The sequence below is a fragment of the Alosa sapidissima genome, chromosome 8 (assembly GCF_018492685.1).
Source record: "Alosa sapidissima isolate fAloSap1 chromosome 8, fAloSap1.pri, whole genome shotgun sequence".
Taxonomy (NCBI): domain Eukaryota; kingdom Metazoa; phylum Chordata; class Actinopteri; order Clupeiformes; family Clupeidae; genus Alosa; species Alosa sapidissima.
Genome location: NC_055964.1, coordinates 31061998 through 31084497, shown reverse-complemented (window position 1 = coordinate 31084497; position 22500 = coordinate 31061998). Strand labels below are relative to the sequence as shown.

At 46.7% G+C, this 22500-nt stretch overlaps 2 protein-coding genes and 1 long non-coding RNA gene across 4 annotated transcripts in view; 2 read left to right on the top strand and 1 right to left on the bottom strand.

The window, feature by feature from the left end:
* myl2b (myosin, light chain 2b, regulatory, cardiac, slow) overlaps positions 1–5307 on the bottom strand; it is a 9788-nt gene extending 4481 nt beyond the window's left edge. Inside the window, exons 1-2 of the mRNA XM_042100267.1 lie at positions 5238–5307; positions 2875–2964 (exon numbers count right to left, since the gene is read on the bottom strand). Coding sequence (XP_041956201.1) covers positions 2875–2964; positions 5238–5240 — 93 coding nt within the window. The 5' untranslated portion in view covers positions 5241–5307. The remainder of the gene's footprint in view (positions 1–2874; positions 2965–5237) is intronic.
* The window catches only part of LOC121714956 (tripartite motif-containing protein 16-like), a 964796-nt gene that overhangs the window by 13961 nt on the left and 928335 nt on the right, over positions 1–22500 (top strand). The window lies entirely within an intron of this gene.
* The window catches only part of LOC121714998, a 72246-nt gene continuing 62131 nt past the window's right edge, over positions 12386–22500 (top strand). The window contains exon 1 of the long non-coding RNA XR_006033499.1: positions 12386–12523. This is a non-coding gene — a long non-coding RNA (uncharacterized LOC121714998). The remainder of the gene's footprint in view (positions 12524–22500) is intronic.

Genomic DNA, 22500 nt, shown 5'->3' with positions numbered 1-22500 from the left:
GGCATTGGGCTCTATTTTGCACTCTAGCGCAATTGACTTTTAGTTTCAGAAAACAATTCCGCCACAGACCAGGAACCTCCTGGTCTAAAGTCAGTGGCGCAAATTCAGATGCTATTTTAAGGGCGCATGCATGGCCACAGGTCTGCAGGAATGAATGCTATGCACACCGATCTACAGACACCCTGTGCACAGATGGAAACATTCAAAGCCTTGATAATATTTGTCCGTTTCCTGGGTTTGTTCGTGCATTGGTCAACTAAAAATTTAGTAGCCTATATAGTACATCTACATGCAATATCTTTACAACAACAACGCCTAATTACGACCTATTAATTTGGACAACGTTTATACAGCCCTATAAAGGCTTAAGTTACCTTTAGTTTTGTTCCAATTTACCGTTGTGTATGGCTTTAAACATCGTGTGCGCTTTAACATCAGCCTATAAGCATTATTCCAGCTGCGCTAAGGTTTTGACAAGCACCACAATTTTGCCTACCTTGTTGTAGCCCATCTGAAATAACTCCCAAGCTTTGCTATGTTCCCTCCATCCTTTCTTGTTTTGTTGTTCTGTTTTAAAAAAGCGTTTTATATCCATGATGGCCTTGAAGTCTTGAGTTTGTGAATTCGCTTAAATATACTTATTATGTGCTGTTAACCAGCAACCATATACAGTTAAAGAAAGCAGCAAGTAGCCTTCGCTACAATTTCTGTAGTTGCTGCGTCCATTCATTGTTATTCTCTCTCCTGCTCAAACAAAAGTTGTGCGTGCATTAAGTTGATGATAGCGTGTTTACAAACTCTACTTTACATAAAATATTGTAAATAGCCTATTGTCATGCAGTTAATGGGATACTGTGCAGAGTTGGAAAGGTCAACTTGGAAACTGTTTCTGTTGCCTGATGATAGCTTACACCTGCAGGAGCGCTTGCTTGGGCGTCTGTGTTGCGCAATGCACTTTGCTCCTCTCATCTATACGACGCAGTTCCCATTTCTCCAAACCATACATAATTACAAGGAAAAATATTGCTACACGAGGGAAATCAGTGTGGTGTCTGATGTGAAAAAACAGGTATAAATCTAGCGAATACATTTCCACGAATCACGAATGTGTTGATGACATAAATTAGGAAATATTAGAGGACTTAATGAGACCTGATGTTGAACTGCATGCCGATGCCATTTAACCCAAATGCCCCAGCAGCAGCACGGGAGAGGAGAGCTTATCTGACAGATCTGCATTGTCTATAGTGAGGTAATATTAGATTAGATACATTGCAAAAGTATCACCATGCATTCATAACCTCGTGATTCAAGAGTGAGAGTGATCCCAAAACATCGGAAAGTGCATTTCTGTATTACATTTTGTCAAGAGGAAAAATCAATAGCAAACTGTTCCCAACTGACTATAGCGCTGTGAACCGTTCCAGGCTGCGCCTGGCAATTCCGCCATTATAATAGCAATCCGCCATGAAACAAGCGTGCCTGTTGTTAAAGGGAATGTGAGATGACGCTCTGATTGGTTTATTGCACGCCCAAACCACACCCATGATTAATGTAGCTACTTCAGACCACCCCATTTTAGATTTGCGTCGGGCGCAACAGTCATGATCCCGCCGGTAAAATAGAAACAGCCCCCAAGATCCACACACAAAGTCAATTGCGCTAAAGTGCAAGGGAGGTGTGTGAGGTATGGACATGTGATGGAGACCTATGAGAGTGTGTGTCTGAGGCGTGTGTGGTCAAATTAATTTGTGTGCCTTCGGAGTATGTGGCCAGATGAGTGTGTGTATGTGTGTGCGTGTGCGTGTGTGTGTGTGCATGTGTGTGTGTGTGTGTGTAAGGTATGGACATATGATGGAGACCTATGAGAGTGTGTGTCTGAGGCGTGTGTGGTCAAATTAATTTGTGTGCCTGCGGAGTATGTGGCCAGATGAGTGTGTGTATGTGTGTGTGTGTGTGCGTGTGTGTGTGTGTCTGCCTCCTCCCTGAGATTTTATTAAGCTCTATTTTGGCTGTGTGAGCATTTCTCCTTGCCATGTCTTTTCACAAACCCTCCCCACTCATTCTATCTGTCAGACTTCCCACTCCTCTGTGTGTGTGTGTGTGTGTGTGTGTGTGTGTGTGTGTGTGTGTGTGTGTGTGTGTGTTTGTGTGTGTGTGTGTGTGTGTGTTGAATGTCTCCTCCCAGTATGTGCGTGCGTGTGTGTGTGTGTGTGTGTGTGTGTGTGTGGCCGTGTGTGTGTGTGTGGCCGTGTGTGTGTGTGTGTCTGTGTGTGTGTGTATTGAATGTCTCCTCCCAGTGTGTGTGTGTGTGAGCGTGCGAGTGTGTGTTTGTGTGTGTCTGCGTGCGTGCATGCGTGCGTCCGAGTGTGTGTGTGTGTGGTATCAATGCCAGTCTGGATCAGCCTCATGTTTATCCCGTTTGTTTTGCTCTTTCCTCGGTGGATGGCGTCGGGGAAGAATGTCTGTCCCTTTGCATTTTCTCCTGCCGCTCGGAGGCCTGACAGTGTCTGTTGAGCGTGGAAATCAGGCCCGCGCTCTAATCGCTGCTGACACACTGTGCATTATTCACCAGCACACACACACACACATACACACACACGCATGCACACACACTGACATGCACACACACATACACTAGAGGCTGAGTGGGAGCTGACTCGCTGGAATACACACACACACACACACACACACACACTTAAATTCAGACACACACACACACACACACACTTCTTCTTTTAATTGATCTATTTGTCAGAATAAGATTGTGTTTTGTTTGTGAAAGCGTGGAGCGAATTGGTACTTCATAAAGGTAGGTCTGTGTATGTGTATGTGTATTGTATGTGTGTGTGGTGTGAGCCTCTGACCACCCACCTCTTTGAACTCCTGGATCTGGGCCTGCTCGAACATGGAGAAGACGTTGGAGTTGGCCCCCTCCGCTCTCCGCTTGGCCTTCTTTGGCGCCTGGAGGCAGGAAGGACCCGTCAGTCATCTGCGTGTTTCCCACACCATCACCATGACGCTGCTCTGGCCACCATGGCGCTACTCTGCCACAGACGTACCCAACTCCGCCACCATGACGCTACTCTGGCCACCATGGCGCTACTCTGCCACAGACGTACCCAACTCCGCCACCATGGCGCTACTCTGGCACAGACGTGCCCACCAACTCCGCCACCATGGCGCTACGCCGCCACAGACGTGCCCAACTTCGCCACCATGGCGCTACTCTTGCACAGACGTGGGCAACGCTGCCACCATGGTGCTACTCTGGCACAGACGTGGGCAACGCTGCCACCATGGTGCTACTCTGGCAGAGACGTGGGCAACTCTGCGGTCTAAATGTGCCGCGACACGGACAGACAAAAATAAAGCTATCCCCATCCCTATTCTGAATTATCTCCCAATAACAGCAGGATGCCAACGTAAGAGGGTCCTCTACATACACGACTCAATGCTCTTTTCGCAAAGCCTATTCTGAGTGCATGTTTAATTACATTATATGGTCTGTCAATCTCATTAAGTTCATTTCGAGCTTCATTAGGATCATTGTGGAAGACGACCTAAACTACGGTAAGTCGCACATGTTTTGCACTTAATAGTCACACCTCACACCAACATAACACACACACAAGCGTGTATGTGTGTGTACTGTATGTGTGTGTGTACTGCATGTGTGTATGTGTGTGTGTGTGTTTGTGTGCGTGTATGTGTGTGTGTACTGTATGTGTGTGTGTGTGAATTTGTACTGCATGTGTGTATGTGTGTGTGTGTGTGTGTGTGTGTGTGTGTGTGTGTGTGTGTATATGTGTGTGTGTACTGCATGTGTGTACGTATGTGTGTGTCTGTGTGTGTTTGTGTGCGTGTATGTGTGTGTACTGTATGTGTGTGTGTGTGTGTGTGAATTTGTATGCGTGTATGTGTGTGTGTGTACTGTATGTGTGTGTGTACTGTATGTGTGTGTGTGTGTGAATTTGTATGCGTGTATGTGTGTGTGTATGTTCTGGCGCAGGGGCATATTCCAGTGGAGATGTTTCCACACTCGGCAGGGGTTTATAATTAGCTTGGTGGCTCCTTTCTGGTCCTGAGCCCGAGCATCAGATATGGGATTATGTGTCTGGGCGGTGGGCTGACAGCTCTGGCTCCCAGCTCTGTTTGAGTGGTAATCCCGTCAAGGCGAGGATTACGCTCAACTATTTACATTAGCGCCGCCACTGCCGCCGCTGCCGAATCAGGCAAACAGGGGCTGGCAGCCGGCACTGTGCCATGACATCACACCGCACCCCCCCCCCCCCCCCCCCCCACACACACACACACACACACCCCTCAGATCCACATGGCTCCAGACAGCTGCTGTGGGATGCTCACTGTGGATTAGCCACCGACATTTGTGCCCGCCTGCACTGAGAGCTGAAGGTCACACGCTCCAGAACACCCAGACTGTTCCAAACGTCTATGTGGAATCTTCTGGAATCCCTGCAGAAGGTTCTGAAATCCATATAATGGAATGGTTTACGGAGAACTCTCCAACTCAAACAGTCTCTCTACAGAACTGAATCTCTAGAATCCAAAGTCATCAATTAATATCGTTTTTAGAGCATCCCTCAAGCATATTCCTCTGTAAACACAACCTCCTGTGGGTTATTCTAGATTTCTAGATACGCTCTCAGTTTAATTCAGGAGACTAAAGCTCATCCTGCTGTTACTGAGCGTTGTTACTGACTTGTGGCGTGAAAGCGTCATTAATATTAGCGTGACTTGCCTCGTGCTGTGTGCTGAGAACACAGTTTCTTATTCTCCGGAGCTATTTATCTCTCTGCCTGCCGCAGACACAAACAAACCAACAAAGCCCTCTGCAGACGTGCTCTTTATCAATCACTACGCATTGTTTCAGATTCCATTCAAGTGAACAAGCACAACACACATGCCATCACGGTAAGGTCGATACCATGACCAGAGAGACGAACCCCCTTCAACACGGCATACTTTATCAACCAGGAGCAGGGTCCAGATCTGAACCTGTATTGTGCACGTGCATCTGCCCAGTCTAAACGTCACTCCTGACAGCCCCTCTACAGTACATGAAGCCAGCCGCACGCCCACGCTGACCTGAGCTTTCCCCCCTTCCTTTATCAGCTTACATTTGTGGTGTAGCCAGGTAATATTAGAGCCGTGTGTGTGTGTGTGTGTAGTGTGACCGGGTCACCGTGCATAAGTATGGGCATCTGGGCACTCACCATGACTGAAGCTGGAGCGCTGTTGGGCACAGAGACTCAGAGATGCTGTGGGAGGCTGGCTGGACCTGAGTGACCACACGGAGGGCAATAAGACAGGCGGCATTATATACATACCCCATCTGCCCTGCAAACCCACCCCTCCACCCACCCACCCACTCCCCCGTGCTATGAATAGCCCCCTGTCTCTCCATCTCTAGGCAGGAGCACCTGTAGGGCATAGCCAAAGCTCCGCTTCAACCCTCTCTGGTATAGCATGGCCCCCAGGACTCTCCATGACCCACACTTCACCTCCAGGGCATTGTCACACGGAACCAGAACCCAAGCCCTAATGGGGTTCTAGAATGGCTGGCCAAGGTTCTGACTCCACAGCTGGGCACGGGACACTGTGGACAGTGGAATGGGACTGGGTCGTCCCCCTGAGAGCGGAGCAGGTGGGTTTTAGGCTACATGAAGGACAGACCCACTTGCTGCATTCTATCCCTGGACCTTATTGTGAGAGAGAGAGAGAGAGGGGGGGGGGGGGGCGAGAGAGAGAGAGAGGGGGGTGGGTGACAGAGAGAGAGATAGAAAGAGAGAGAAAGAGAGAGATGTTATGATAAGAGGCAGTCACAGACAGTTTGGTCACTACAGACCAGAGGAGGGTTAGAATATAGGAATGGATACACACATCCCTCAGTATCCCCTAGTGGCATCCCTCAGTATCCCCTAGTGGCATCGAGCCCATTGCTCTCTCCTACTGTACCACACACACTAATAAGTGGCTCTCATTGTGTTCAGGTACAATAGTGATCCGCTGATGATCTGATTATAGTGACTGCTACCAACCCAACTTCATTGAATAAAGGGTTTGAAAAATACATCCGGTGTGTGTGTGTGTGTGTGTGTGTGTGTGTGTGTATTACTGTAAAACATCAGGTAAATACAATATGTCTTGTAGCCTTTCACATCATTGCTTGAGTAAATGAGAATGTGCTATTGTATACATTGTGTTCCATACATTTTATAGGTGATACAGACTGTATTGAGAAAGAGGCTCTAATGATGTGTGTGTGTGTACTGTATGTGTGTGTGTGTGTGTGTCTGTGTGTAATATGTGTGTGTGTGTGTGTGTGTGTGTGTGTGTGTGTGTGTGTGTATGTGTGTGTGCGTGCGTGTGTGTGTGTGTGTGTGCGTGTGTGTGTGTGTGTGTGTGTGTTCACTGGTGCCTTTAAGAGCTCAAGGGAGAGGAGTCCCCTAGCAGGAGATAACCTTAGTGATAAGACAGCAGTGTCCTCCCGTAGGGCCAGTGAGGAGGAGAGGGAACAGAGCAGGACAGGAGGGGAGTGGATTGGGTTTCACTGACCAGCAGGACACAGATACACTCTCTTACAAGGTGTGTGTACACACACACAAATACACATACACAGATCCCCTCTCTCACAAGTTGCGCACACACACACACATTCTTACGCACACACACTCATACACACACACACACACATGCACACACACACACACATGAACACACACTTACACACATCCGGATCACTCTGTCCCACACCCCTCATGGGCTGTCCGGCCCAAAGCCCTGGATGGCCGTCCGTCCGGTGTCTGTTCCACCATTAGAAGTGATAAGTCCAGGATGAGAAGTTCGATCGATGGCAGATAAGACAGGCCTCCATCTTGTGTGTGTGTAAATGTGAGTGTATGTGTGTGTGTGTGTGTGTGTGTGTGTGTGTGTGTGTGTGTGTGTGTGTGTGTATGTGTAAGTGAGTGAGTGAATGTATATATGTATATGTGAGTATGTATGTACTGTATGTGTATGTATATGTGTGTATGTGCGTGTATGTGCATGTGTGTCTGTGTGTGTGTACTGTATATGTATACTGTATGTGTGTGTGTGTGTGCGCGTGTGTGTGTGCGCGTGTGCGTGCATGCGTGTCTGTGTGTATGTGTTTGTGTCTGTATATGTGTGTGTGTGTGTGTGTGTGTGTGTGTGTGTGTGTATCTATATATCATGTGTTTGACTGTGGGTGTGTATATCTGTATGTGTTTGACCATGGGTGTGTATATCTGTGTGTGTGTGTGTGTGTGTGTGTGTGTGTGTGTGTATCTGTATATCATGTGTTTGACCGTGGGTGTGTATATCTGTGTGTGTGTGTGTGTGTGTGTGTGTGTGTGTGTGTGTGTGTGTGTATCTGTATATCTGTATGTGTTTGACCGTGGGTGTGTATATCTGTGTGTGTGTGTGTGTGTGTGTGTGTGTGTGTGTGTGTGTGTATCTGTATATCATGTGTTTGACCGTGGGTGTGTATATCTGTATGTGTTTGACCATGGGTGTGTGCTGTAGAGCACAAGGCTCATCCGGCGTCTTTGCTCAGGACGAATTACAGTGTGACAAAGACAGCAGGGCTCCCGATGATGTCAGCGTGATGAGCGTACCGCAGGATTAGCATGTTTATAACAGGGACAGGCCATTGTCCACTAACTCATTAGCGCGCTAAAACAGACCCCAGATCAAGCACCACACTAATGGGAAACCCTGTGTGCTTCACGGCCGTTATTAGCTGCTATATGGTAAGTGCACTGTTTACTTAGTAAAACACTCAGCAGCCAGCAGTAATGGTGTAATGGGTTGTATTTATGTGTACTAGGGTTATGGTTGGGTTAGCATCACAAGTACATGTATAAGTGTCTTCCTATGTGGGGCAGCCGTGTCCTACTGGTTAGGGCTTCGGACTTGTAACTGGAGGGTTACCTGTTTGAACCCCAACCAGTAGGCACGGCTGAAGTGCCCTTGAGCAAGCGCAGAGCGCCGCTGTTGTTGCAGGCAGCTCACTGCGCCGGGATTAGTGTGTGCTTCACCTCACTGTGTGTTCACTGTGTGCTGAATGTGTTTTACTAATTCACGGATTGGGATAAATGCAGAGACCAAATTTCCCTCACAGGATCAAAAGAGTATATACTTACGTATACTTATACTTATTATATATTATTTACAGACCCTTTCAAGAGAGTTCCATTATCAGCATCATAGTTGTTCCACAAGGCTTCCGTTTTAACATTCCATATGTTATCTTAATGCAGAGGAAGTAGATTGGGAACCAAATAGAACATTTAAACATTGTTTTTGTTTACCTTGTTGAAAGGGTGTATACTTATACTTATTATTGTATTTACATGCTGTGTTATTACACTGTGTAGTGACAATGTAATGATCGACTCCAGTCCAGTCCAGTCCAAACCAATCCGAGTGTATTTTTAGACTACACTAAAATGTATAGTCCAGTCCAAACCAATCCGAGTGTATTTTTAGACTACACTAAAATGTATAGTCCAGTCCAAACCAATCCGAGTGTATTTTTAGACTACTCCAGAGGCACACAAACACTGACAGACAATGCAATCATTTCAGGCTGTAGGCATCATACAGTCGAGCTCATCTCACTGTTTTTGGGTGAAAGCTGATCACAGATTTAAACTTCCTTTGTTATCCACCTGGTGGCGCTCAGAGGCTGTGCAGCATCTCACAGATCTCCGAGATAGAGCCAGCTCCTGCACCTGACCAACACCAGATTAGTCCTGGGAGTGTTGGAATAGAAGAGGAAAAGATTCAGATTAAAAGATGTTTGAAAATAATACTGACAGTGATATCAACCTGTGCATCTGGACATCACCTGAGAAAACGTTCCACTTCAGAAACAACATCTAGTCAGTGGTAGAACAGGAGGCAGTGCACATTACCCGAGTATTAATGTTCCACTTCAGAAACAGCATCTAGACTGTGGTAGAACTGGGGGCAACGTAAATTACCTGTGTTTTAACATTCCGCGTCAGAAACGTCTGTGGTAGAACTGGGGGCAGCGTACATAGATAGATAGATAGATAGATAGATAGATAGATAGATAGATAGATAGATACTTTATTGATCCCTAAGGGGAAATTCAAGGTTCTGTGGTAGAACTGGGGGCAGTGTTGGCTGGAGCCGGAGCTCGAACATGTTTCTGACCTATGGCTTAGGATGATGCGCATCTGACCTATGGGTTATCAAGGGAGAGACAGCATGACTTCACCTAAAGATCCATCAGCTGCTCTAACTAGACAATGAAATAGCTAGGCTTTAAGTATCCTTCCAGGCTGACGGGAGATGGCGTCGGTCATCCCATCTCACGTTGGACTACACTGAATCAGACTCTAATAATTGGCAACCTATCTGGAGCAGATAGCTACTGACGCAGCCATGCAGAACAGTGAAATGCTGCAAAGTCATAATGTTATATCTCTAAATCTCTCTTATCTCTAAATACACATAGTCACACACAGATATACACAGGGACAGTACAGATATCATATAGAGTCATTACATCGAATCTTACTTTTAGTGTCAAAGTGACCCACTAGAGAGAAATGCAGAACACTAAACCACATATTGGAATATTGGGCATAATGCAGAACATTAAACCACATATTAGAATATTGGACATAATGCTCTATTCCACTTTCTCTCAGACTGAAACAGAGTTGGGGACTACGCCTTTAAGAGGCCCGCGTCCTGTCACCGGTGTCACCGCCTCTAAACTGACCATGGTACCGAACAGAAGACGAGTGCAGTGAACAAGGACACTCATCAGTCACAACGCCCAACATAGCGCATGGATAAGCATTGTGTGAGCTGTTTGAAAAGAGGGATCAACACTGTATTGTAAACACTGTGTTTTTATATTGAAGGAAATGATATGAAAGCATAACACAGTCTCACCCTGGCTCTAATTTAAATTTCAAATTTGCCAAAGAGTCTTTGCCAAATAAGATCGGTTATTACTTTCTTATTAGACCTATGCATGTAGTTTTCCCCTCAAGCCATAAATAAAATGCAATAAAAATGAAACTTTTAATAATCACGTTTTTTCTCCCCTGGGGGTTTTGCCTGGCTTGAAAACATCATATTCGCTTCTGACAGTAATGCGCTGTAATTACCTTAAAGATGAATGACTTGCCTGTTTTCAGACTTATTGTTCGCGTACCTCCATTTATGATATCCCTCCCCAAATGAAACTTCATCTCGGTGTCTGAGGTTAATATCTGCAATAATCCCATGATGAGCGGAAACAGGAAAACAAAACCCTCCTGGAATTTCTCAAAATTCACATTCCTTTGAAGAGCTCTTGTTTTAACATCATGGAGTGTGTTGAGTCTGGCTTTTCTGGTGTGGGGGCCGTTGAGGGTGACATCATGTTCAGATCCCAGGCCATTGTTTGTTTACATCACTGTTTATAAGCAGCTAGCGCACGGTATTAGCTCCTCTTACGGACCCTATAGCCATACCGGGCCTCTGGCCCCGCGTGACCTTCCTCAGACAGAGGGACTACATTGATCAGTTTGAACAGGTGATTTTACATTGTTGTAATGCGTTGCAGTAACTATTCTTTGCCACAAGAGGGGGCAGGACGGGAGGAAGACATCTCCAAGAACAAAAGAAAAGCCTTCAGGTTATTTCAGGGTAGAAATAGTCAGTTGATGAATGATAACGAGAGAAGTTCAGCGCCGTGCTACACGCCAAATATATCTGCATTCATGTTCTAGTTCAATCGCTGTACGTGCAGAAAGACGTCCGTTTGAAGACCAATGTTCCACTACTGAATAAAGATGACATTGCACTGCAGTACCCATTCTTACCAGTTTGACCCTAGAAAATCACCGCACATTTCCCTTAGCTATCTATATATAAAATATGTTACATCCCCAAGACACCCAAAGCTAAACAAAACTAGTTTCAGAAGTAGGACAGTCCCTCATCAGTAGCCTATATGACCAATTCTCTAATCTCCTGAATTTATTTCACTATAGGCAACATAGCCTAATGTAGGCCTATCACATGGACAAATGACTTGGTTTGGGCTCTGATTAAGGTCTGACTGACTGAAACGTCAGTTTATTAATAGATCGGTTGCACCGCGGAGCGAGCAGTGACTTGGTTTGGGCTCTGATTAAGGTCTGACTGACTGAAACGTCAGTTTATTAATAAATCGGTTGCACCGCGGAGCAAGCAGTGTTGCGCTTTTCTTTTCTCATTCTCTTCAGTTATTGCGAAATAGCTGCACCTGCAGTAGAACCTATCAAGGTGTGCAGGCTCCTCTCTACCTGAAATAATGTTGGTGACCAGAAAGACAAAACGGTAAAAATGAACTGTACCCTATAGTACTGTACTATGTGAGTACAATTCGTATATATTGTTAAACTAAGTAGGCCTAATTAAGATATGATAGTGATCATATTTTCCAACAAACTGCTCACTATTTAATAGCCTACAATATACTAGGACGACACCCCTTATATTAGTGTGGACTATTATTTAAAACGTGTCTTTCATCTGAGCATAGAGACAGACGAGAAGCCTACCATAAGAACTATTCTTCCGACATTGGGCTAGAATTAGCCTATACCTGGACCAGGTGGCTTTGGAGCGTGGGCTTAATATATAACTTAACAAATCTGAAATCAATCAAGGGAAGATATCACTTCCAAAGTCAAAGCTTACTTATTATCTATTTGAATAATATCAAATAGGGTGTGCCATGTTCTTCTTCTTCTTTTTACATGTGCACCCTGTCACTGAGTAAGCGTGCATATGTATTTCTACACCTGCGCCCCAAATCATATCCGCAAGCACTATCAAGAAGTTGACAAATTTATTCAGCAGAATTGCGTATAGTTTAAAAGGAGAATCCGTATCACATAGGCTAGCCTAGTCAACATATGGAGAATAATAGTGAGGTGGTTAAACTTTATCTGAAGGACCACATTCTTAAATGAAAACAACTCTGTTGGTTGAACTGTTTAATTTGTAAAGTATGCAAATTCGTCCGTGAGTAAACCACTGCGAATAGCCTACTCTGGTTAATTATTCTGTTGTTCTCCTTCCCGTTTCCAGACGATATTGATCAACCCGTTACGTCAGTATTGATAACTTTACCAAACCAAAATCAAGTGCGATTGCTCAGTTAATCTCTAGTCCAGCTCAAATGCATGGATATTCATGTACTTCTAAAAAAACAGCCGGATTACTATAGGCAAAAACCGCGTCGTTTCCAAATACATATCCGCGTTAAGTTTGGGGGACTCTTTATTTTCATAAGATTTTTTTTTCATGTGAGGCGGGAGAGCGTCAACGCTGTTTAACGAGGGGAATCCAGCCCGTATATTTATTGTAGCCGCTGAAAAAAATCTCTTCAATATCCCCCAAGATGGCCGCCGATGTGGGATCGATGTTTCAATATTGGAAGAAATTTGATCTACGGCGGCTTCAGGTTAGTGTTCTCCTTTACCTTTCTTCTGTATATGATAACGCACATAGTATTGTATGTAATCGTGTTGACAAATATGTTTTTGGTGACTTTTTGGTACTGAAACAGGCGGTGTTGCATTGATAGTTATTAGAAATTGATCCTCTTCTGCCTTTGTTCAGTTCAATCATTGATCAGTGGTGGAGCGACCGGAGCAGCACAGGCGCTCTGTGTTCGCCGCGCTTCAGTCGGGACCCGCCAAGCCATGAGGCTTATTTTAATGCATTATAAGACGTTTTTCGCCACTTTTGGGGGGGAGGTTGATAGAAAATGGAAACTTTTAATGCCTTCCTGAATCAGGGGCTTTGGACTTAACTTTTTGCCAGCGTAATGTTTTATTCCATTCCCGACATGATGACGCGTGATTTGAGAGCAAGTGCGGTTTGTACGTGATGCATTCTGGATATGTTGCCATATTTACTTGTTATGTTTGAAACGGACATTGTTATCGGAATGGTTGATAAGATTATTCTGAGCACTTTTATCTCTTGCGTTATTTAGAAAATAGACCACGTTTGAAAGTTCGTATGCAGCCTATGTCGGTAGGCTAGCCTAGTCCACGTATTCGTATTTTTGTAATTCAACCTAAATGAGATTATTTGGAGATATTGTCGTTGATGGTATTATAGCCTGCGCAATAGTAAAGACAGGAGTACGCTTTCTTTAAGGTTTGTGCGAAGCTACTTAGCCTACATGTCGGTTGTAATAGTCATTAGGGCTACTCAACATCTGTCGTGATCTTGAACCTGATCTTGACTAATTACATCCACCATGGTCAGGTTTGCTATTGAGTATATTTTTTAGATATATGCTAGAATGTATTAAAATGCAGTTAGAGAAATCCTTTACGCAAAAGGCTAATCTATGATTACCTTTGCCAATGCAAAATTGTGGTAGGCTACTTTGGCAAATAAGAAATAAATGGATTAACTTTGTGTTTTGGCACACAGAGTACCTCTCTATTCTGCTGAAAATGTAGACTAAATATTGATTTATTAACAGTGTTCTCTCAGTGAAACAATAACGGTAATCTTTGCCGTGCATCACTTTTCTCAATACCAATGCCTTTACTATTCTCAACTACTGCCATTGCCCCCGCGTTTATCGCTGTGTGGCACCTTGCAAAACACAAACGGGTTTGTTTAGCCTCCCCCGTCTCTGCTCCAGCCGCATTGTGAGCAGTTCTCGGGCAAGGACTGTGTAATTGCATTCCCTGCTAATGTTTGTAAATCAGGGCCGGCCGGCGCAAGGGCACAGTCTCAGCCGTATGATTGATGTTCTGTAACATGAGAAATGACAAGAGCATGCCAAGCCACGTCCCGCGGAAAAAGGCTACCGAGGAGGAATCAGATCTGTTCAGGGCTGTGTGTGTGTGTGTGTGTGTGTGGCCGATTGTTATTCAAGCCTCCGAACGCCTTGCTTCTCTTGTAGCCTAGTCTCGGATGCATCCGTCGCTGAGGGGAGAGCACTGCCGGCTTCATTCACATTTCCGCCGAAATGAAATAGAAAGAGACAGCCAGCGTCCTCGTTACGGCGTCGTTACGTTGACGTTATCAGGGGTCGCATCCGTCAGCTGCCGATAAAACATTAACAGTTATGTCATAACAACTCCTCTCTAACTGTCCACCCTAACCGGAGAGAAAAGCATAAATAACATTAAATAACAGCTGTGTTAGAGCTATGTAATACAATAATGAAAAAGCTCGGAATATGGCATTTGTGAGTCTGGTTCTGGACATTACATTATTATTACGGGTAGGCCTAGATTAGCCTATGTTTTTATGTTTTTTTTCCTTCTGCACAAACTACAGCACAACAGCTGGGAAATTGGAAGAAGACAAATCTGCAGTGTCTTTATTTGAGAATAAATCAAAGCAAAAATAATGATTGTTTCAGAGTTGTTGTTGTGTAGGTGTTCTGGCAGTCAGTGAGCACTGCTGTTTCATGTATGGAATGGAAAGTCTTCAAATACAGTGAGCCCCTTTGGACATGACTCTTACATAGCGTTGATTGATTCGATGCTGTCGCATGTTTTTCTCTTTGTTGTTAAAACAAAACAAAAAAACAGAATCAGCAACACCTTTTTTTTTGCCTGTGATGATGCCTCTCCTGGGCAGCAGCTGCAAGCGCAGTCCAATAAACAAGCAAGCAAGCCCAAGATGAGTTGAGCTCGCCTCTCGGCCCTCAGAAATCCTTCATAAATCACCTGCTACTGTTGAGGGACGGGCGCCCCCCCCCCCCTCCACAGTCCTGCGTCTCCTGGATTTGTGTTTTGTCTTAATAAATGCCAAATGGTTATCAATACCCAGCACACTGCCAACCTTAGCACGACGGACGGAAACCTGCGCCTGCATTTAGTGCCTCAGTTAATTCAAATTAAGTTAATTTAGGGGTATTCTGCACCGTATTAATAAATTGGCATTTGGATGAATTTCTCAGCGGTGAAGCTATCGTTTCACTGATGGCTACCTGCTGTCATGTGATTAGAAATGCACGGAGGAGATTCTGCCTTTTAGTACAGTACATGTTTTTATATGCTTTCCATGTTAAAATGTTTACCCTCATGTTCAGTTCCTTTGATATATATTCTTTTGAGGCCAAATTTGTATGTATTCCGAGTGATTTACTCGAGCGTAGTTTGCAGTGTCTTACATAAGAAAGCAGATGCTTTTTCTGTGTCTGGTGTACAGTATTCAAATTTCCATCACCTTGTGAGATCCGACAGACCTTTGCACAGGTCTCCCAGGTGGTCGGTTAAATGTTAAATGGAAGCGAAAAGTGCCCTTGCATTCTCCAGGTGTCACATTTAAGTATCGTAATGAGCGGGTAATTGTTTTGACTGCATTTTTATCCAGAGCCATTAGGAATATTCATTGAATTTTGCATACTGCCCGCAACCTCCCTTTTTTGTTAATGTATGCCCTTTGGAATTACCCAAGACCGGCTAATTACTATAAAAGCCTCTGTTCTGTCTGTCACTCGCAGTCAGATTTATGCCTGTCACACCCGCACTGCTGTGGGCATCTGAATAGCAGGCACGCACACACACTCAAACACACACTCACACACTCAAACACACACTCACACACATGCACGCAAGCACACATGCACACACATGCACGCATACACACACATACTAACTCACTCACACACACACACACACACACACACACACACACACACACATATATACTGACTCACTCACACACACACACACACACTCACTCACATCCACAAGAACTCACAAGAAATTGACAATAAAGCTAACTTTGACTTTGATCCACACAAATGCCCATACACCTCACTCATACTCACAGAAATTCTTTCTCACTATCGCAATCACACACTCTGTCTCTCTTTCACAGAAACACATACACAAACACACACACACTCACAATTTGTCTCTCTTTCACAGAAACACATACACACACACACACACACATACACACACACACAAACACACACACACTCACAATTTGTCTCTCTTTCACAGAAACACATACACACACACACATACACACACACTGTCTCTCTTTCACAGAAATGCACACATAGGCACACACGCCACCACACACACTCACACACACACACACACACACACACACACACACACACACTGTGGGTAATATTAGTGAAAAGATTTGTGGCACATTGGTCCAAAGCGGTGATGCTTTCTGTGTTGAGGCTTTGGCCCGAGTTTGTGCAGAGGCTGAATAAATGGAGACAGCAGTGACCTCTAGGGGGCGGCTCCTGCAACGCTGCCGGACAGATCAGGCATGGAGCCGCGCCGCGCCGCGCCGCGCCGCACAGTACAGCACCGCGTCCAGCTGGGAGCCTTGTAAACAAGCCTGCTTATTAAAAAACGGATTCACTGGATACATCACATAGCACAGCACACACACTCTCGCTCATACAGTACACACACACACACACACACACACACACACACACACACACACTCTCGCTCACACACACGATGGCAGAGGATCATTCCTCGTGGGCAGGAAGTGCTGTGTGTGAAGGGACATAGGAGAGGAGAGGAGAGCTAGCCCGCCTGTGCTAGACCCAGTCTGTGAGGGGAAGTGGGATAGCTGAAACACCCCCCCCTTTCTCTCCCTCTCTCTCTCTCCCTCTCTCTCTCCCTCCCCCTTTCTTCTCTCTCTCTCTCTCTCTCTCTTTCTCCCACGTCTCATGTCTTCATGCTACAGTGTGTGTGTGTTGTGTGTGCGTGCGTGCATGCGTGTGTCCGTGTGTATGTGCATGTGTGTGTCTGTGCGTGTGTGTGTTGTGTGTGCATGTGTGTGCGTGTGTGTCTATGTGCATGTGTGTGTGTGTGTGTGTGGTGGTGGGGTCAGTCTCCCGTGGGCTAGTGATGTTGCATGTGAACTTGTGCGGCTGGTGACCTATGGATTAGTCGAGCCTCAGGCTGAGAGGCGCCCCTCCCCTAACGACCTCTGCCCCTGGTGACCCCCCCTCCCACCCCCTAACACACACCCCCTCTGCATGTATAAGCTGGACAGGGTCGCGAAAGGCGATAGGGGATGTGTGTGTGTTGATGAGAGGAGATGTGTGTGTGTTGAGTGATTTATGACTCTTTTGTCTGTGCCGGTCACTGAGAAAAGCTCAGTGTGGAGCATCTGCCATCGTCAGGTGAAAGCACCCCAACACACACACATACACACACACACACACACACACACACACACACACACACACACACTCTGTAATCTTGCCTGGGTCTTTTTTCTTACTCCCCCTTTACATCATCTTGTTCCTCTCACTGCTTCTTCTGACTCACACACTCTCTCACACACACACACACACACACACACACACTCAGGAGCCTCATAGTGGAGTGTAGAAGAGGGCAGGAGATAAAAATACCCACTGAGAAAGCCCCTTTAAATAGGAACCGTTGAGATGGTAGATATGTCCGGCCGCTTCCCTCTCGCTAGTGAGGAGATGGGCTGATAAACTCAGGGATGGCCGAACGTACGGTCTGAGATGCCCCCCCCTCGGTCCACGACCTTGGTGCGGTATGTATGTATGTGTGTGTGTGTGTGTGTGTGTGTGTGTGTGTGGTCGGTCCACCACCTTGGTGCGGTGGTTCTCCATCACTGCAGGTCAGCTGCGTCGGAGCCATCCTCGTGCGATCAGAATTAAAAATGGATAGAGCAGCTATATATTTGATATGGGCCCTCCTGAGAGGCAGTGCAATGAGATGAACCGCACAGCACACTACATCATGACTACACACACACACACACACACACACACACACACACACACACACACACACACACACACACATACATACACATTCACACACACACACACACACACACACACACACACACACACACATTCACACACACACACACACACACATTCACACACACACACACACACACACACACACACACACATACACACACACACACACACACACACACACATACACATTCACACACAAACACACTTCTGTTCTTCATCCTTGTATTATCACACACATACGTCACACACACCTCTGTTCCCTCCCCAGCATAATCACACACACACAAAGACTTTGATTTTCTTTGCATCTCTATCTCTCTCTCTCACACACACACTTTCCTACTTTCCACGTCTATGAAAATCCCAAACACACCTCTGCCGTCTGTTCAGTGTGTATGTATGTATGTGTGTTTAAGCATGTTTGTGTGTGTGTGTGTGTGTGTGTGTGCATGATTCTGTTTGTGTGTGTGTGGATGCATGCAGAGAGAGCTGTGAGGTTGTGTGTGTGTGTGTGTGTGTGTGTGTGTGAGAGAGAGAGAGAGAGAGAGAGAGAGAGAGAGAGAGAGAGAGAAAGAGATAGAGTGTGCATGTGTGAATGTTTGTGTTTTTGCGTTTATCTGTACGTGTGTGTATGCATGTCTGTGTGTATTAGTGTATGCTATGACACACAGCACTGAGAGGTTGTGTTGTGTGTGTGTGTGTGTGTGTGTGTGTGTATTAGTGTGTGTTATGACACAGAGTGCTGAGAGGTTGTGTGACCTTGGTTCCCACTGGCGGTAGGTGGCCGAGCCGTTGCCGCGGTAATCATTTACACTGGCCAGATGGCATTTCTGTGGGCGCCGCCCGCTAGAAAGGACAGGTCAGGGGACTCCCACCACGTGCTGCCCGCCCAAACACTGCTCTTAGCCAATAGGAACACCACCACAGACACCTCAGCCAATGAGAAGCTGGCCCCAAAGGTCTCTCGGCCAGTAGGAGACCAGCGTAGCCCCCGGCTGACCAGAAGGCAGAGATCATTACAGGTCATCAACAGAACCCCTCCGTGTCATCCTCACCCTGAAGACTGCAACTGGCATCTCTGAGAGGTTATGACTTTGATCCACTCGCAGTTCTGAAATCTCCTGACCAGCCGCACTGCGCTCTGTTGGGCTTCAGATCACCATCCTCTGGCCTGTGTGCTGCCCATCTCATGCTCCTGCACATGCAACACACACACACACACACACACACACACACACACACACACGCACGCACACGCACACACACGCACACACACACACACGCACACACGGAGCGGGCGCGGCCTCGTGTTGCAGTGCGTTCTGCTGGGCTTCAGATCACCATCCTCTGGCCTGTGGACACCATGTTAATGTGCTTTGATTGGTGTATTCATTATTTGCGGTGTGATTATGCACTATGGCATGCCAGTCCTTATGTATTATGCACTATGGCATGCCAGTCCTCCCCTGTCAGGTCCTGTAAAATCACAGGGGGTTGTTTTAATGTTAAGTCTATGCAGAGAATCCCCCTCGACTCTCTCTGTCTGTCTCTGTGTGTCTCTCTCTCCCTCCCTCTCTTCTCTCTCTCTCTCTCTCTCTCTCTCTCTCTCTCTCTCTCTCTCTCTGGCAGGCTCTGCTGCAGTATTCCGTTCCCGGTTCCTCTTCCTCTGGGGGCATGGGTGTTAGATCAGCAACACAAGGCCATGCCCGCTCCGTGCCCGCGCCGTGCCCGCGCCACACTCATCCTGACTCAGGCCCCTCGCATGTCACCTCGCATTTACAGGAAGTGGCACGGGCATCGCTGCAGCCTTCCTCTGGCCGTGGGCATCGCTGATGCTCTGTGCCAGCCTGGCACTGCCCTCGCCGCTCTCGCTCTCAGCTCCCGCTTCTTTGCCAGCGGCCGCTCTCTCTCTCTCTCTCTCTCTCTCTCTCTCTCTCTCTCTCTCTCTCCCTCTCTCTCTCTCGCTTTTGCTCTCTTCCTGCAATTGGCTCCAATTGGCTGTGAAAACGGCTGGTGCTTTCAACCTGCTCTCGTTCGTTCATGCTACAATGACTGTGTGTCCACTCTCGTCCTATCCACTCCTCTGTCCACTCTCCTCTTGTCCTCTCCTCCCCTCCTCTCCTCTTGTCCTCTCCTCCTCTCCTCCTCTCATGTCCTCTCCTCCTCTCCTCTTGTCCTCTCCTCCTCTCCTCTCCTCCTGTCCTCTCCTCTCCTATTGTCCTCTCCTCCTCTCCTCTCCTCCTGTCCTCTCCTCCTCTCCTCTTGTCCTCTCCTCCTCTCCTCTCCTCCTGTCCTCTCCTCTCCTCTCATGTCCTCTCCTCTTGTCCTCTCCTCCTCTCCCCTCCTCCTGTCCTCCTCTCATGTCCTCTCCTTCTGTCCTCTCTTCTCCTCTCCTCCTGTCCACTCCTCTGTCCTCTCCTCCTGTCCTCTCTCCACCTCTCCTCTCTTCCTGTCCTCTCCTCCTCTCCTCTCCTCTTGTCCTCTCCTCCTCTCCTCCTCTCCTGTCCTCTCCTCCTGTCCTCTCTCCACCTCTCCTCTCCTTCTGTCCTCTCCTCTGTCCTCTCCTCTGTCCACTCCTCCTCTCCACTCCTCTGTCCACTCTCCTCTTGTCCTCTCCTCCTCTCATCTCCTCTCATGTCCTCTCCTTCTGTCCTCTCCTCTTCTCCTCTCCTCCTGTCCTCTCCTCTGTCCTCTCCTCTGTCCACTCCTGGCTGGAGCGCTGGTGCTGTTGTGGTTGTTAATGTCATCAGCTTTGACATGAGTTGCGAGGGCTGGAATGTGTTGATGTGCTGAACTTAGTAGTTTTTCTCATCACACAAGGGCTGGAGAGTGTTTGGCTGCTTGGGCTGTTTGGAGAAATGTGTTAGCCATGTCAAGGCCATAAGCTTTTATACTAATAAACACACACACACATACACACACACACACACACACACACACACACACACACACACACACACGCACAAACACAGACACACACACACACACATACACACACACACACACACACACACACACACACACACACACACACACACACACAAACACACAGGTATAGACGCACAAATATACACACAAAAATGCACATAAAATACACAGACACATACACACATTTGTAGCTCTAGCCACAGACACACACATCTGATTACAAACAAGCTCTTCAACTGACAGCACTTCAAGCCACAGTGTTTTGTTCACACACACACATCACACACACACTTCCACAGTGTTTTGTTTTTATTTTAGCAGGTGAGTGTAAGTGAACGATCACTTTGTTCAGTGTTTCCTGTGTCTCACACTCTTCATTGAGGTCTCATCGTGCTGAACCACTGTTTTTATGGGCGGATGGGAGCCACACACACACACACACACACACACACACACACACAGTCTTGCAGCAGACCCAATTCTGTCACATTCGTGTTCCCACTAAATAAACATTTAGGAACATGCTGGTGCGCCCCTGGCGCGGCGAGCATTAGGTGGTGTGTGTGTGTGAGAGAGAGGAGGGGTGTGTGTGGACGTGTTCATATCTTTGTGCTGTCACAGCGGGATAGTAATTCTCTTGTCTGCAGCTTTGACTTCCTCATGCTCGGTGGCAGTGTGTGTGTGTGTGTCTGTGTGTGTGTGTGTCTGTGTGTGTGTCTGTGTGTGTGTGTGTGTGTGTGTGTGTGTGTGTGTGTGTGTGTGTGCCTTCCTCATGCTTGGTGGCAGTGCTAACAAGAAGAAGAATGTGCGGCTCACGTAAATTGAGTCGTGAGCTTGAGAAGTCACATCCCTGCCGTGAAACGGAGAGAAGAGAGGAGAAGAGAAGAGAGGAGAGGAGAGGAGAGGAGAGGGGGGGAGAGGAGAGGAGAGGAGAGGAGAGGGGGGGAGAGGAGAGGAAGAGAAGTAAAAGTGACTGCCGCTCTAAGCTGTTTAACCTTCCTCTGTAGAGAAAGCGGCACACACTTCAAAGCCCACACACACTCCGGCGCTTGGCACCCTCCGATAAAGTGGCGCTCGCTCTGCTACTGTTCATACACACCAAGAACAGGTTTGTCAGAAATGTCAGATTAATAGTTTTGACCCGCCCCCAGGCAACGTCGCATACCTGTCCCCCGTCATTTGCCTCCGATCACACACACACACACACACACACACACACACACACACACACACACACACACACACACACACATGCACCCACTGTCTGCGGATAAACAGACACACACAGACACTCACACGCACACACACACACATACAGACACGGCTCTCATCTCTTTGTAATGACAGCAAGTTCTGCGTTCCTTTCACGGGGAGCCGAGAGCGCGGTGGCTAATTTGATCTGATTTGTAAGAGCAGTGAATCCAGGGCCGCCTTTCTCACTGCTAACACGGGGACTGAGAAACGACTGAGAGAGAGAGAGAGGTAGAGTGAGAGAGAGAGAGAGACAGATATAGAGAGATGTAGAAGGAGAGAGAGGGAGAGATAGAAAAAGAGAGACAGAGAGAGATAGAGAGAGAGATGTAGAGTGAGAGAGAGACAGAGAGAGATAGACAGAGAGATGTAGAGTGAGAGAGAGAGAGACAAAGACAGAGAGAGAGAGATAGACAGAGAGATGTAGAGTGAGAGAGAGGGAGAGAGAGAGAGAGTAAAAGAGACAGAGAGAGAGAGAAAGAAAAAGA